The following is a 17,406-nucleotide window of genomic DNA, read 5'->3' on the forward strand; positions in this document are numbered from 1 at the left end:
AATATTTCCCAATTTCATGGCAACAACAATGCATCATTTAACCTCCCTCTCTGTCTTTTTCAGTCATGTTAAGACTACATGCAGGAGGCAGATGTAGCATGGTAAGACCCTTTAGATAAATATTTAGGTTTGAAATCTGACAAATGAACTGCACTCCAGTGTCAAGAGAGCTGTAAGCTGCTGACGACAGGAGGTGATACTTTTTGTCGTGAGAAGCAGAAATCATCAAGACAACTTTCTGAGACTGTCATGCGTGACAGTTCTCACTTTTCAGCACAGACTTCCTCTTTTCTTTATGCCTCTTTCTCTCGCTGTCTTTCACTTTAAAATGTTGCTTTAGATCAGTGGAAGCTGTCTTTGAAAGAGGCACAGAGTGAGAGAGAGGGGAAATAAATGGGTAAAATATGTCTGTGTGAGCCAGCTGTGTCTGGGTTTGGATGTGAAATAAGCAGGTATGAGTGGTATCATAATTGTTTGGATTCTGTTCCAGGTCTGTTGGAATGTGCACTGTCCGGGCAAGTATTTAAAAACCTGCCTGGCGGTCACGTCTGGTCTGGATCATCAGCCCAGTCAGATCGAGGGAGGTGGAACAGGAGAAGAACCACCTGGGTAACCTCAGCCTGCACGCTGCCAAGAACACCACCAGCAGGTCCAACAGGAGTAGCCTATGTGGGTTTGATTTTGACAGAGGACAGCTCTATTGTGTTGTTAGCTGTGGGCTGAAGTATCTGAAATCATTCATGTATGTGCAGAACATTCAATTTACACAGTATGTGTCTTACTTTATCAACATCATTGTCATCTTTACATTTCTGTGAAAAGTGCCATAATTACTTTTGTCATGTTAATTTGTCCCAACTTACCTACACATTCCTAGAATAGTGTCTTTTCATAAGATACTCTGATGTGCATTCTATTTTGTTTTTACATTCAGGATGACTTTTTCTTAAATTGAAAATCAGCCTGGACCTGGACTTGTATTTTGGCCTTATTGCTAGACTGCTGCACCGGGGCCAAACAGCTGTGCTGTTTGGGGCAACAGGCCACGGCCCTGTATGTTTTCTATCTACAGTGGAATTTATATGAGCCCGGGGTTACAAGCACATGAATGGGCCCCAGTGTGCTGGTTCTGTTTTGACGTCACCTCATCAGTGCGCGTGGGACACACTCGTTAAAATGGGACACACCATGGCCCGCTTGCATTTCAAAGGGAACCTAGGCCTCCTTTGAAGAACCAGAATGTGTTGATTAGAACAAAGGACAGATTTGTATGAACAATCTGACACAGCTTGTGCCACTTTGAGTTGGGGAGTATTGCAGAACCAATCATTTAATCCATCTAGCTTTAATAATTACTGCACACTGTGGATGGCTCTTAATATCTCTTAATGAGTTTTCCTGCAGTACAGAAACAAAACAGCAGTGTGTTTCCATACAGAACAGTGAAAGTAATTATAATAATGTGCATTATACTAAATTAGTATGGTAAAGTAAATAATATGTAATAGTTTGTTATAATAATGTAACAGTCTATTATGGATAGATCATTTGTGCCTGTGAATCAAAGCAGTAACGACACACACAATTATGAAATCTTTGTTCACATATATTTTATAACATTTTGAAGTACATTAAGTACATTTTAGAAATAGAAGCTACAGTTTATAAAACCTTTCCAGCAGAAATCATTGATGGGCCAGCATCAGCCTTTTTTCTCTAGCAGACAGGTCTATTTTCTATGTAAAAAAAAAAGAATAAAAAACAACAACAAACAAAAACAAAACAAAAATAATCGCTACATTATTTTGTCCTGCGCTACCTTTAAATCCCCATGAAAGCACCAGCTGTCTGCGTCTCTTGTCTTTTATAAAATATAAATTATTGAAAAATATTCAAATGTTTGTGAACTAAATACAATAAAAATGATCTCATAACAAAAATACAGAGACACTATAAAATATACAAAAAACATGAAAACAAAAATGGTTTTCCTTCTGAATTCATTCTGAGATATGCATATGCCACTATTGGTATGTACTGTATTACCAAACAGAATTTCTTTATACAACTCCTGCAGTAGATCGTAATCTGTGACACTTAATGATAGACAAAATAATTTTCAAAATATTAACATTTTAGGTAACAGTATGCTTATTCTTTGCACATTTATCTTTTGAAGCCAACCGCACTAAACAACTGTCTGACTTTGTGTTGAAAACAAAAACTTTTTTTTTCCATATTGAACTATTACACGTTTTTAAAATCTGTAAAGCTCTCTCTTACATAAAACACTGACATCTGAAAAAAAAAAAAACCTGAACAATACAAAAAAAGAAAAAACAACAACAACAGTGTTTTGAAACCTTGACATCAATGTACAGAAAAGAATGAAAGTACAGTACAGTTTATGACCAATTTGTTGGAGATCCAATTATTTGTGTTGGATGAAAAGCATAGGTGAGAATTTGTAAGTTACTGCTAGATGATGATGGATGAGGTTCTTACCAATTTAACATCATGAACATACACAGCATCTCTTTTATGCAATCAGTGGGAAACCCCTATCAGCGGAAGGCGTTTCTCTTTGTCGTAAAGCTGTGTGCTTTCCAACATATTAACAAAAGATAAAAGAAAAGTCAACACTTTCTAAAGAATGTGAGAGAATTCTGGTCCCTGTCTTCCAACATTGTGGACGATACACAAAGCACCGTGGCCAAAGACCTCACATGGGTTTTGGTTATTATTCCTGCTTTGTCTCTTGCTTATTTATGTAATCTGGGTCTCAATAAAGCATTATGAAATACAATCTGTACAAATAGACATCTCAAAAGCTATTTTCATCCATATGGGTAACATTCAGCCACTGTAAACAATAACATTGTATTCTAAGATGATATTCAACTTTGGCATTTCCCATAAGGCCAGTGTACAGACACTGTTCCCACTATTGAGAGGAAACTGCTGCCAATTTGCTCATATGAAACCAGTGAATCTTAAAGCATGTATTCTGAGCAAACTGCACATATATGAGTGGAATCATACATAGGTTACTTACTATGAGCCTAATAGTATCTTTCAATAGATAAGTAACACAGAAATGTAAATATTAAATGTCTGACACTAGTCTTAATAGGTCTCCATTTGCGATGGTTTCATCTAAGAACTGGAGCAAACCTCAATGGCAGCGTCAAACAAAGTCCTCAGTACACAACACATGTAATGCTAACCCCCCAAGCAGTGCCAGCTCGCATCATTCCTGTCAGTCACTCTCTGTCAGACCTCACAAGCGATCTTTACCTGCAGCATCCACTTTTTCTTTCAATTACCTCCATCTATCACATATAGCTCCTGATTCTCTCTGACGTCAACATTTTTATATTGCCTTTCCCTTTTTCCTGCACTGTACCTTCACAAAATACTGCATCCACTGTTTACTGCATGATGAAAAGAAAAAAACACTGACATTCTTAGGACTTTTTAAAAATCCCTTCCTCAACTACTTCACTTGTGATTTTATTGTACAGACAGACAGACAGACAGAGGACTATTCAAACACTTCTAAAGCAATGCTAACGTGGACAGTGAATTGACAAATTATACTTCTAATCTGCACATTAAACAACTCCCACCAAGGACTCCTGAATTTCCCCACAAAGATTGTCTACAGTTTGCTAATACTGGTGGTATATGCAAAAATGCATAAGTTTCAGTCACAATATGTGTGTGTCTAACACGGTGGCAAACATGTACGTAAAGGTGAAAGCATCAGTTTCAAAAGCAACGGCTACTTTCAGTTGTCTGTCTATCAGACACTCTTGGTATGAGTGATCTCACCGGGTCCTCACGCCCTAAAAGCACAGGGCCAGAGTCTCTAGTGTTGTCTGATAACAAATCAGTACATTTCAGTTTAAGGCTTCTTGAGAACAGAGCAATTAAACTTGGCATCTAATGTTTGGTTCCACTGTAATACCTTCATTGACAACATAAGAAAAATACTCTTTCTTTCCAATATATGCCTGGTAGGTTTACATTGGGTGTTTTCAACATCAATAATATAATACTGGCACAAGCATACGCTCCTCAAACAACAGACTATAAATGACACTTTTTGGTCAAAGCTGAAAACTCTTTCCTTGCAAAAGAGAAACAGTGAGCATGTACAGTATGTAAATATGACATTATACCTTCCTCGGTTCGGTTTTTACATTTTGGCAACCATTGTCTTAGAGGGAACTTTCCACCCACCCATTTTCCCCAACAATGACATTAATCATTTGATTTTTCTCTTTCCCTCTCTCAACTTTCTGCCTCCTCCTGCCTCACCGCTGTGCTGCTTAGGCAGAACGGAACCTGAACTCTACCTGATAGCACTCCATCTGCCTTGAGCTGCTAAATAATATTGGTATATATCACACATACACAGGCTCACACACACACACACAGGCGCGCACGCTCACACACACATGCGCACACACACATCTCAAATGCAACAGGGTATGAATACAGGCTTTTTTGGCTTGTGCCTTCTTTTAAAACATGGTCTGGGAGACAAGAGCTTCAAAGATGACAAAGACCACAGTTAGTCATTAAAACATTTTTGGTCCCCAAAAAAATGGTATACAGACTCTATCAAACAGTTAAGACCACTTTATGAGCCCCAGTCGACGTCGCTTCTTAAGTTTTGTCTTCACCTTCTTTTTCATCTTTGCTTTCACTCGTCCGTATCAGGCTTTACATCCAACATTGCATGCAGCTCCTCAGGAGTGTACCCCAGCAGGCTTTTTAAGTCACAGACAAAGCGGTAGACGTAGCGTTTCCCTGATGTCTTGTGGATGATATTCTTGTCATAGTAGTAGCGCAGGCCACGGCTCAGCTTCTCATAGTTCATCTTGGGCTTGTTTTTCCTCTTTCCCCACCTCCGAGCAACCTGAAACAACACAGGGAATAAGATGGTTACTATGAGCCATTAACAACTGAAAAACTACATACAACAAATTGTAATTTCAAATTAACCAACCACTTCAATATCTTGCATTTTAATTTAATCTGTTAGTCACCTAATGTAGCATTACAATACCTGCATGTATGTTTGTATTTAGGCAAAACAATTCAGAGATGTTTTAACATCCAAGAACACTACTTTGACTTTTGGTATATTGAAGTTATTTTGAAATAAATAAGTACATCTATCTTTTCCACAAACAATGCTAATGATACTAATAATACTAATAATAATAATAATAATTGAGCCAAGCAAGGCATGCAAACTGTTTACAAAGAACGAAGACATCTTGTTCATCTGGCTAAACGCTTAAGACCTCCCATCACGTGTGCCGATGACCAGAGGGGTCACAACCTCTCACCTCATCTGGGTCAGAAAGCTTGAACTCCCAGCCATCGCCTGTCCAGCTGATGAAGGACTGGCAAGACTTGTCGGTCAGCAGCTCCAGGAGAAACTGCCACAGCTGGATGGGGCCACTGCCTGTAGAACAGATGGAAGAGAGAAATAGAGAGAGTAAGCGACCGGGTGCATTTTAAGAACAGCTATTGAGACTGAGGAAACACATTGTTGTTGGTGTAAACGCTGTGTGAGGATTTAATTAGCAAAGTGTGACTTTAGGATCACACTTTGCTAGACATCCAGATTCAACGAGTGCTCTCAAGTTCTGCAGTCTTATTACTTGTTGACAGCTACCAAATACTATTATATATAATATTGCATTTTATCACATGTATGGTAATGTTAAATGCAACTTAAGAGGTTCAAGGAGTGGTAGGTGGTATGTGCATAACAGAGATAAGAGCAGTGAGGCACATTAGAATCATGCAGAATCTCTGTTAATGTGCTGCAAAGATGAAAAGGAGATGGAAGCTATTTGAAAAACAAAAGTACAACCCAAGTCAAAAGGAGGAATATACTCCTTTATACTTCTGCTATGTATAAAAGCATTAAATATTCATGCCAATTTTTCATTTAGGTCTGAGAGGAGACAAAGTAAACCTTCTAATCTGGGTCAGACTGAAGTACAGCAGTGGAACCAAATGTCCTCCTAAATACAACAGTCCCATTCATCATGTATTCCCTTGTCTGCCAGTTGCCCTGTGCAGTATGTGAATCTAGAGTCTGTGTCTGTATGAGTTCCACACTGATGAAATCACTAGTTAAAAATAAGAGGGTCTGCCTTTGGACTTCAGAAACATCTTTAGGACTTGAATACAGACTGTGTGTGTCTGTCTGTGTGAGAGTGAGTGAGAGGGGTTGTTAAGTTATCTATAATATTATGGTGGAATGCATTAATTGATAAATAAAGAGTAATATAATGAGTAGTTAAAACAGAACTTAAGTCTTTTTACAATTCGTGTTAAAAAGAGGGGGAGTAGAACAACACCAAAAAAGGCTGGTTTTGTTTCTGAGCTAGATTCACTGCAGCACACTTTGATCTTGTGGTTTTTCAGCATATGCACTAACCCACCCACTTTGAGGCTTGCATGTTGAAATCACACCTGCCTATGCAGCATACCGCCTCAGCAAAACTGAAGCTAAGCAAAAGTCACCTCAGTCAAGTGCCTCAGAAAACCAAATGTACGCTTATACAACACAAACAAAAAGAAACAGACACGTGGGTTGTACTCTTGAAATTGCATTTCTGAGGCCTCTTTACTCCGGTTAGGATTGGAAAAGGTGCCTGACAACAGCCACCCCGACTTTGGAAAATGCAGGGCTGCAACACTGGGTCTCTTTCACACACAGAACTTTGACTCACATTCCAAAAGTCTGCACCAGCCCCCTGTGCTCTCACGCCAGAATGTAGGCGACCCCATTACAAAAAAAATAATAGTTTCCAAAAATATGTTACGAGTCTCCATGCACAATGGGCCTCATTGAATAAGCATACAGTGTGCCAAAGTGGTGAATGGGGTGGGGGGTCACATTCACAGCAGCGTTAAGTCTCTGACCCTTGGCCCGCTAAATTAATCTTGAGCATATATAGCTAAAGTGAGAATGCAGGGTGGTGACTGAAGCTGCAACTAATGATTATCGATTCATCTATGGACTCTTTTTTGTAAAAAGTAATGACAAATACCAAGAATAGACCACAGCCCAAACTAATATAGTATCTTATCTTAAACACAAAACTATATGAATTGTGATTCTTACATTTAAAACGGTGGAACCAGCAAATATTCTCACTTAATAAAGAACTTGATAATGATTAATTACTAAATTATTACTGATTTACCCTTTGCCACGTTACGTATTCTTTCAGTGGTGATGCAAATGAAACTCTGTTCATTTGTATTTTTGTACTTGTGAGACTAGGAAATAGAGAGCAAAGCATTATGATACAGACTGAGACTTCACCATGTTGTAAGGCTGCCTGGTGTTACTGTAGGCTGAGGTACACAGGGTGAATTTTCACAGGAAACCACGTATATGACAAATGGAGCCTCACTTATCTCTCTGCAGCCTTATCAGGCTCCCTGTCCTCGCTACAAGTGTCACCTGTCACCCCGTGACTGGGACAGGAAGTTGAGCAGAGCAAGCTGTCATGCTGTCATAAACAACAATTTGGATTTTTACAAAAGTTGTTCTTTTTATTTTAAGGTTTGATTTCTTTTTTTTTTTCCTCGCTTGTTCTCCCTTTTGTTTCTTTATTTCTTCATACACACACACACACACACACACACACACACACACAGGCACACAAACATAGTACTTATACATACTTCCATCTTTGAGAGGCCTACATTCTCCTTACACTGCTCCTAGTAACAGCTAGGATAAGAGTAGACTGCCTGACATTTTTCTCTTTCAGAAAAATCGAGGTATTTTGGCATGATTTTTTCCCCCCATCTTTCACTTTCTGATTGTGTAAAAGCTCAGAGGAAGCACATTCCCCTCAGTGAGAATACATTACTATGCATTAAGCTGGAAACACTCACCAGGCTTTCACACATGAGCTCTTTGGAGTCATCTATCCTGACATAATAACTGATACGTCAGATGTTGGATTGAAGTGGTAAATGGAGTCAGAATGTTAGGAATGCATGAATCTGGACTGTTTGCCTGGTTGTGCATTTCCAAAAGTGGTGGAATAAGATATTTCAACATGGTTCAAAATTTGATATAACACACCAAGATTTCTGTCAAAGAAGCTTCATCAAGGACGATAGAACCATAGTGCACGGGTGTGTGTGTGTGTGTGGATGATACATTATCTTCTACATTTGAGTGTGTCGGTTCAGTCAGGGAGCGTCACTGCTTCTAATGATCACTAGAGGGGCTTTTAGACTCTTAGACTCTTCATTATTCGATTATGTGTATATTACAACATCTTTCCAACATCATTACGAATGAATGACTCATTGTTCTATAAGCGTCTTTTGAACTAATAACCATACAGATGACCAATTAACTTGTGCATACCAACTTTGGGACAGTCCATTGAGATCTGATGTATGCATTGTTAGTGACGTTGAGAATTCGCCTGGATTTCCCCTTCTCCAATGCTGGCAATCTTGCAGTCCTGTGACTATAATTTAAACACAGCTGAGAAAGTCCCAAACTGTTTGGCGCGATTCAGTGTCTACTCTGTATCTGTTTAAATCTCTTCATAATCCAGTTTTCAAGTGACAATGCAGACTCAACTTACATTTAATATTTAGTTTCTTATGCAATGCATGACTTAGAAAGTACCATCCATATGTGTAAAAAGTTCATTAACAATGGGATGCGGGTTAAACAATTTCAGAAATGTATATATGCATTTCCTACATTTGTGTAATTATAGATGCAACATTTATGGCTCAGTGTAAGAAGACATCCTGGTAACATGTTAAATGTAGTAACACTTAAAAATAGTGTGTTTTATTTAGAGGAGCATGCATATATCTCCACATCTTATTCAACTTGGAGAATACACATAAACCATAAACTCTTTGAGCATGTTCAAGTATGAAGATGCCTCATGAGATGAAGAGATAATTTCACTCTGGTGTTATGTGCAGGGGCAGGCATAATTTCTATGTTTCACCAGCGTTGCTAGGACGACCTGGAAAAAATAGGTTGAGATGCGGGCTGCAGATAACAAGGAGGTAGATGAGAAGTGAAGACAGAACAAAGGAGAGAGAGAGAGAGAGAGAGAGAGAGAGAGAGAGAGAGAGAGAGAGAGAGAGAGAGAGAGAGAGAGAGAGAGAGAGAGAAAAAAAACAGTAGAAAAAGAACAGGGTACGAGCAAAATCTATTTTGTTTCCTGTAATGTATGACTCGTGTGGCTTGGGTAAAAAGGTGTTTTTTTTTCTTTTGGTCTAAAAGCAGTGCATTAAGGCACCCTCATATCTGGGGCTTTTGCAGAGCAGCAACTAGTGTGTTACAGTTGCGCTGAATGTATTCCTTATAGAAGTGGCTGTATTATGCATCTTGTGTGAGACTTGCATGCACATTTCATTACAAAATTAGCAATGCAACCAATAATTTGGCTTTTTTTTTGCCCTGCTTTGGAGACATCCACTGCTGAGACTTCTGCTATCTTTGGAAATTCAATTTTCTTTGTGATGTTCACAGTATTGAAAAAATTTGATTTGACCCAACCTCAATCTGTTCTTGCGATACATTCTGTGAAAAGACGTGATGAAGTATGTGGCCCGTTTTTTTGTTTCGTCTTGATATCTCTTTTTTTGTTTTTGTTGTTGTTGTTTTTTTTTAAAAGGTGAATGTCAGAACACTGTTTCTTTTGAAGCTAGAAAAACAAAAAATGAACCAAAACACTAACATAATGCTTTAAATGAAAAGCTTAAACCTCCATCAATTATGGAGCTTACTCTCCATCAGGTCTTTTGAAACAGTTCCTTTTATCTGCTACTGGTGCAGTTTAGTGTAGTTTAACATAGTTCTACATCTTGTTACAATTGTGTGACACTAAAAACAAATGTATTTTAGATGCACCAGTATGAGGGCCTTGGTATTGTTCATGCAGGCGTACTGGCACACCTACAGGGAGCACGCCTATGATTGATGTTATAGGCAACCCTGTGTTTTTCCATCTGCGACATTTTGAAAATGACTGCAATGTAAAAGGTCTTTAAAATGTTGCAGCACTTTACAAGGTAGGAATCTATACAAAATGATAATGTACATAAACTATGACCTCTCGACATCTTACCTGTGTATCCTGCCAGGGCCGCTGCTGGGATGACGGGTTTATCCTTGCTGAGGTCTGAGCGCTCCCTCACATAGTCTTTGAAGGTGCCTTTGGGCTTGTGGCCATGCAAGGCGGTGGGGTAGTCTTCTGAGTCAAAACTGTCATATGAAGGTACCCGCTGCAGGCTGCTGAATGAAGACTGGCTGCTCCATGACTGGGTCAATCGGTCACAGCTCTCAAAGCTCTCAATGCTCTCAAAGGAGTCCTGGCCACCGAGTTTACCTGAGAGGAAATGATGAGTGGAAAGGGCAAATGCACAAAAAGAAATGCACAAGTTAATACATCAACTGTATAAGTTAAAAAGATGCTTTTAGAACAATGAGTCAGTCATTCCAAAAAGGCAGAGAGAAATCAAATTGTTACAAAGCAGCAAAATGTAATTTGAAAGCATATCACAATTAAAAATGTAAAAAACCCTGAATGGACATGTAACTATTTGTTAAATGAATACACTTGAATGCATAGGAATTTAAATTGGTATGGTTTTTGCTGCTGATAATGAAGCTACATTACTGATAGTGACATTAAAAACACCTTCTCACTATGTTACGTTGTTCTCTATGGTGCCATGTTTCTCTCTATTTCACACCTAATTTCACTCATATAACCACCATTTGGATTTGATTTTAAATTGAAGACAATCACACAAATTGCCTTGCTATTTTTGGCCTTGGGAAAGATAAGAGGAGCCTTTCAATGGCGAGTCATTAACAAATGACAGATAATGCAGCGCCTCGACTGATGCTGAAATCTTCAACTGCTGAAATTGAAGCCACATGTGGATATCAGTTGTGCTACGAAATACTTTCCCATGATGGGAGAGCACAATGCAATGCTGAAAAGCTTGGTATGTGTGAGGCATGAGGATTGGACCTCATACCTTGCAGGCAAATGCCTAAAGCACTGGAGGGAGGCTTGTATAGTGTACATGGCACATGGTATTCATTTATGCAGCTGGGGATTTGTGAGAAGAAAATCCTAGCTTTATGGCTATAAATGTAAACCATGCTGCTAATTCCTCTGTAAACTATCACTGGGAGAGAAAACAAGCCTGCGCATACAGAAAAGCAAACGGCTTCGTGAGAAAACCCCACGCTCGCTAGCTGAGGATGACACCTCTATCTCCTTACCCAGAAGTATAAGGTTGAGTCGAGGAAAAGAGGCCAAGACAAATGAGAAAGAAAAAAAATCTTGAAGGTTACACCACTATTTTACATAAAGGACAGGCGGCAAGAAGAGAATTTGTTGCGGCTTTGTTCGTGTATCACTCTGTCAAAAACAATAGAGGTTTTTTTTGTTTTTCCAAACCCAGATAGAGTGTATGAGGCGGGTTTGTTTGAACCACAAACCTACCAGAGGCCCTATTTTTTTCTTCTCTTCTAATACATACACACTGATGTGGCATGGCAAAATTCTGGTAGCTTCAGCACAATCACACGCACACACTCACCCACAGAAACACTTAACATTCACACGCACTCACACAAACACATTTATCAAGCACTCAATCCAAACTGTTAAGTGCAGCAAAAATTCACTGCTCTCTCTCTCTCTCTATGCTACAATCTCAAATCTGTTCTAATGTGTGACCTCTCACCTCTGCTCAGGCGTCCCACACACATGTTGTCAGGGGATACCACCTCCTGCTTGACAGAGAAGTAGTCCCCCTGCAGAGGGTTGAGGGGTGTGTCCCGTAGGATGACAGCAGGGTATTCACTCTCGTATTTGAGCGTCAGCAATTCCTCTGAGCTGATGGGATGAAGCGTCTGGTAGGACTCTGTGATGAAGCCGGGCTCTGAGTATTCAGAAGGAGGGACACACTGAGCATGCTCAACACCATAGCCTGGAGAAACAAAGGGGAATATGTGTAGATAGAAGGTAGGGCAGGAAATCTAGGCACAAAACAGAGGAGGTAGATCTATCTTAGGAGAGTGGAGTCATCAGATGTCTTGTGTTGAACTACCCACTCAGTGAGTAATCTTGAGTGCACTTTATGAATCTTGTACATTTTAGACAAGATTACTGATTAAACATGCATCAAACTTGCCAAAACCTGATGCAATATTTTTTTTTTTTATGAGTTAAGATCAATATACACCTATAGCTGCAAAGCTGTACTGGTTATATTTTTGGGTAATCCATACCCAAAAATAATTTAATCATGTGCAATTAAAAATAATCAATTTTTCTAACATTAAATTATCTTTTATTCATAACTCTAAATCATTCATACATATTCTAAGCATGTGCCATTATGCAGTGATTGACAATAAGTGTGATGAGTACTTACTGACAAAGTAGTCTGAGGTATAACGGGATTCCTGGAAGTTGGAGGTCAGCCCATTGATGGGGTAATGCTTTGTATCCTCTTCATGAAAAATAGATAGAGAACAAGCATCAGTGACCACTCCATTGATTTCATGTATCATGTAACTGCATCCAGCATTATCAAAAATTAATGGACTGAGCTAAATTGCGTCTTCCTGTTTGACTCCTGTTACTATAGTGAATGCCTACACAGTCCTAAATTGGTGCAAGCGGTGATATCACCCTGTGTGGTGTGGGTTATTCTCACATATAGTAAGTGAGAAAGAAAAGGAAAAAAAAGAGTCTCTACTGCAACCCATCTTATATCAGAAAATATATATGTATTAACTTGTCTTGTCAATGTGGCCTTACCTTTTTGAAGCATTTCTAAATGTTCCCAGAGGATGTCACCCACAAAGTCAGGTGCTAAGTCCAGGAAGCACTCCTTCCCCATCGCACACAGGCTGGCTCCGTTCATGCAGAATTTGTCAAAGTCAACATTCTTCAGACTGAACTCGTTCACTGTCCATGTTAGCCACTGAGCTACATTGTTTTCCGTCCACTGTCTGGGATCTGAAGAGAATCACAATTGGTGATGTTATATTCACTCTTTACATTTGTATACCAATTATTTTGTTTAAAGTAACTTGTAGTATAAAAGGTGCATTTATACTTTTTTAAAATATATTCGTATTTATACTTTCCGCATATACTACACATACATTTATTCAAGCATTTATGTCAACTTGTGACAATACAGAATACATTTCCTTTTTTCTGGTTGTGGTACTATGAACTGCAACACATTATGTATTATGCTTTGTTTTCAATGTGAGAAAATCTGAATCTTTGGTTATGCTGTCAAGTTTCACCGCTCTTTTGTGGTTAATATACCTGGCCATAGCTATTCAATAGAGCAGCAATGGATGTGAACAGCAGTGGTCATGACAAGCCAAAACCATAGTTTGCAAATATAGTATGATTACATAGACAGATACTAAGAGCCCTGCTGTTTCCAAACAGCATGAAGAGGCTCTGCGGCAGCCTCAATTTGGAAACTCATTATTTTACTGTATGTTTTTGCGTCTACATTCTGATGATGTTGCAGTCAGTAAGTCTGCCTAGACTGAAATGTATGTAATGTAAGGCCACTAAAATAACTGGGTGTCTCCTGGTTTTTCAGTGAATCCTTCTAAGAGATGTCTTACGGAGGGTTCTGATGAATATGTCAGATTGTGACAAGTTGTGGTGGTTTTGAGTGCTCATGCTTTACTGATAAGATGTGCATAATTTCCTCAATGAAAATGTTAGCAGAGACTAATGAGAGTACAAGCAGCTGGCAGTTTTACCTTTGGGAATACCCAGCCGCTGTTGCTCCTTGGTGAAGCCACTGAAGGTGGCCTTCAGGGCCTGGGACATCATCTCTTTACTTCCAGGAGTTAGTAGGGGGACATCTCCACACTCCGGATCTGTATATCACAAATGACAAAGAACAATGATTATGATGAACAATCGCGTTATCTATATAATGTGGGATTTTAATTATTTATATGTCAACATCATATACTGCTTTAATTATTATTGACAACCCAAGCTATAGCAATACATCCGGTATTGCATTTCATGACGTTGAAATTTACTTAATGGAAAATTTTGTTGAGACAGAGGGCGGGGGGGGGGGGGGCTTGTACGATTCAATTCACCACTCACACACACAAAAACACACACAAATATTCAAACAAAATCAACACAGTTGTATCTGACCATGATTAACAACACTGCTCAACAATTACATCCCGTCTAGACAGACACTGTCTCCATATTAGGTCCAATCTATTTAAACAAGAGCCGCCACTCCATTGGATGTAGTGCAAGATGACTAAGACCAGTTCAGAAAATGTCATGCAACACTTTTTCACAATAGTCTACAGTTTCTGGTATTTCTGGCAGGCTCCTACGGCAAATCCCACTCATTTAGCACTCTGCATTAAACTAAACACACACATTTATTTGCTAATTCTGCAAACATCATCTCTCTCCAACCTGCACATCCTTGGTGGGAGTGCAGCACCTGGTGCCCATCAGTGACACCATGACCCCTTCTAGCCCTCCTACCATGTTGCCCCTACACAGTGGGCCTACTGTCACTGGACCAAGCATGGGGTCAAACACTGAGAGAGGTCAAGGGTCGAGGGATGAGGTGATGATGTCACCATGGCTGCTAGCGGGTGGCTAGGAGAGCTGGGGGTGGGCTGTCTCGAGGGTCTCAGTCACACACTAGGCTTACTGTTCTCTACTCACAGCCAGTGGGCATCCAGTGGGGAACAGAACTCCCTTTGATGGCTTTAAACAGTGCCTGATGACTCGCACTCATCTAATTAGGCTGACCAGGCTACAGAAGTGTGGGATAAGGGGACAAAGGAGGGGAGATGATGTGGGAAGAAGGGGAAAGACCCCCAGGCCACTTCTACTAGAATAGACTGCTAAAAACTAATCGGGCCAAGACTCAACAAATGACTTGTAAATAGACACAGAAAGTCTCTAGAGTACCAATTAACTGGCATGTCTTCCTCATTCAATCTGCAAGTACCCACAAAGCGCCCACACAACCATGACAGACATATATCATGATTTGTTAGAATCTGCAGTATGACATAAAGATATGATCTTGTCCCATCAGCTTGGGGGATAAACGTCATTACATAAAAATTTTCATAGATCACAACAGGATATATTGGGGGCTCAGCAGGTTAAAAATCATGCGTTTTAAAGAGCTTTCAATATTTGCAGCATGTATTTGTTTAGTGTTTTTCCTGTCTGTCCTGATTGCGTGTCAATTAAAATCGTTAAAAACCAGATCACAGGAGGCTCGGCTTGAAGGCAAACTAGTGGTGGGGAAAAGTTGTGTCACCCCTCTCACAGCACTGCCATTCACCATTCGAACCCAGATGTTCTGGCATCTCCACTGGCTGGTGGTTTTATCTGCCAGCAGTACACTGGGGCAACATACAGTTCATGCTTGTTTTCACCACTCACTGACGTCTCGACCTCGTCTGGAATGTACAGCAGCTGTCCCTCCTTCGCCCATGTAACCAATGTCTGTCTGGCTGTTTGTAAAATTAGGTCTCTCATTTTCTTTTTTCAGTCTTTTGACTTTTTTTCCCCCTTCCTTTTTTTCTCTCTCTAAAGAAAAAAAAAACCCTACAACAGACCCAAAGCAGAGGACAGACAAGAGCTCTTTGCTTCTTGCTGTGATTCAATTAGGCCTGTAATAATATATTGCTGTCAGTTACACTGGTGAACAAACACAAAGTTATTCATTTCAGTCAGGAGTAAAAGCAAGGTAGAGGAGTTGAAAATAAACAGTTTTACAGTCCCACATAAGACCTCAGTTGAAGCACTGTCAGACACGGGTCACATATCAATGTGAACAATGCAGTTTCACAGTGAACATAAAGACTTGAGCAAGCTGCCTTTGTGTACAAGTAACCCCTGACAGCAAGGTTGTCCGGGTCTCTACTGAGCTCATTCTGTCTTCTAAGAAGTGTTGGTAGTGCAAAAACGTACATGTTGCAAACGGCTGAAAACTGAGATGGGACTGGGGCTCAGACAGTCTGCGCTTTGATGTGAAGGCAAAAGCGAAATGTGGCAGTTTATTTAAGCTGGATCGAGTGGAGTTTGGCTGCACTTTCGAACCGTTTACACCCTTCCCTCCCCATCACTTTTATCAACCCAGCCTGTACTTGCCCACACAGTCTTGAACCCACTTTAGCACTAAATCCTCCATCAAAGACATTCAACAGCATAGTGCATGAGAACTACCATTAGCCACTCTACTGACAGAAATATGTGAACCATGATTATAGAGCAAATTAAAATGCAAACTGCAATTTGTGTGATTTCTTTTGTTACTATTTTAAAACACTTGATTAAAATGAGTTTGAAGTGGCCTTTTTGTTTACTGTCTTGAAGTATTTCAAAGCACAACAAGTTTGAACTATTAGGTGACAATTTCTAGAAGGACAAATTTTTTCTTTGCTACCTTTTACTTTCTTAATAGTATGTAATGTATGTATGTTGCTTTGTTGGGATTTTGTAGACTGAATTTCAATCTTAAAAAACGTGGCACTCCCCAGAACTGCTGGAAGACAAACACAAAACCTAAATGTGCACAGATAATAGAACAGTCTCCATGGTGAATGATCCATAAGAAAGTTATCTGCGGCAGAGCTAATGTACAGTGTGCATCCATTAGTGAGAGAGGGGAGCGAGGATCCAGACAATCTTGAGTAAATGATGAAGTCCTGATAGGATTTCAATGCCTACGAGTCCCATTAGAAACAGAATGGTCAGTATGTACTGAGAGTTAGAGCATCCACAAGTCATCACTTTCCACATTAGAGAGTGTGGGTCTGTCCACAAAATGAGTCCCATCCACTTAGTTCACAAAATGTGGGAGCGGGTGTAAATCTCAGGCAATATTATGGCATTCGCATTTCACTAACAAGACTTGGGAGTAAAAAGAATGTCTGCTTCCAATTTCTGCTAATGATGAATCATTCTAAGAATCATTGATGAGGTGAAACTGATGTTTAGTCTGGATGTACAGTAAAAAGGTATTGATTTGCCACTCCCCTCTTGCCATGATATGAGTAATGGACAGAGTGCTGAGTGCGACGATGATATTTTTCCCTCAGGGGATTCCAACTGACAGACTGTGCACCTTTACTGCCCTGCCCTTGTGACCAGGCCGCAAGCCAGCTTTAGAGAAAGGTTGTATTCGGCACCTCAGGTTGTTAAACTGACACGCATATAAACATACACACACATGAACTAAATTAGCAAACTTCTTTGCCTGTGCACTAGAGCATGGGCGTGAAATTGGGATTTCTTGTGG

General features: G+C 39.8%; 1 protein-coding gene across 5 annotated transcripts in view; it reads right to left on the minus strand.

Annotated features, from left to right (window-relative positions):
- Positions 1-1,593: 1,593 nt before the first annotated feature.
- ets1 (v-ets avian erythroblastosis virus E26 oncogene homolog 1) overlaps positions 1,594-17,406 on the minus strand; it is a 36,878-nt gene continuing 21,065 nt past the window's right edge. For 4 of the 5 annotated variants that reach the window (XM_053321114.1, XM_053321112.1, XM_053321113.1 and 1 more), the window contains 7 exons: positions 13,859-13,978; positions 12,882-13,082; positions 12,493-12,570; positions 11,800-12,045; positions 10,164-10,424; positions 5,364-5,482; positions 1,594-4,927 (listed from right to left, as the gene is read on the minus strand). In XM_053321114.1, coding sequence (XP_053177089.1) covers positions 4,712-4,927; positions 5,364-5,482; positions 10,164-10,424; positions 11,800-12,045; positions 12,493-12,570; positions 12,882-13,082; positions 13,859-13,978 — 1,241 coding nt within the window. In that variant the 3' untranslated portion in view covers positions 1,594-4,711. The remainder of the gene's footprint in view (positions 4,928-5,363; positions 5,483-10,163; positions 10,425-11,799; positions 12,046-12,492; positions 12,571-12,881; positions 13,083-13,858; positions 13,979-17,406) is intronic. The other variant, XM_053321115.1, reaches the window with a different exon arrangement.

This window comes from Scomber japonicus, chromosome 6 (genome assembly GCF_027409825.1).
Source record: "Scomber japonicus isolate fScoJap1 chromosome 6, fScoJap1.pri, whole genome shotgun sequence".
Lineage (NCBI taxonomy): Eukaryota > Metazoa > Chordata > Actinopteri > Scombriformes > Scombridae > Scomber > Scomber japonicus.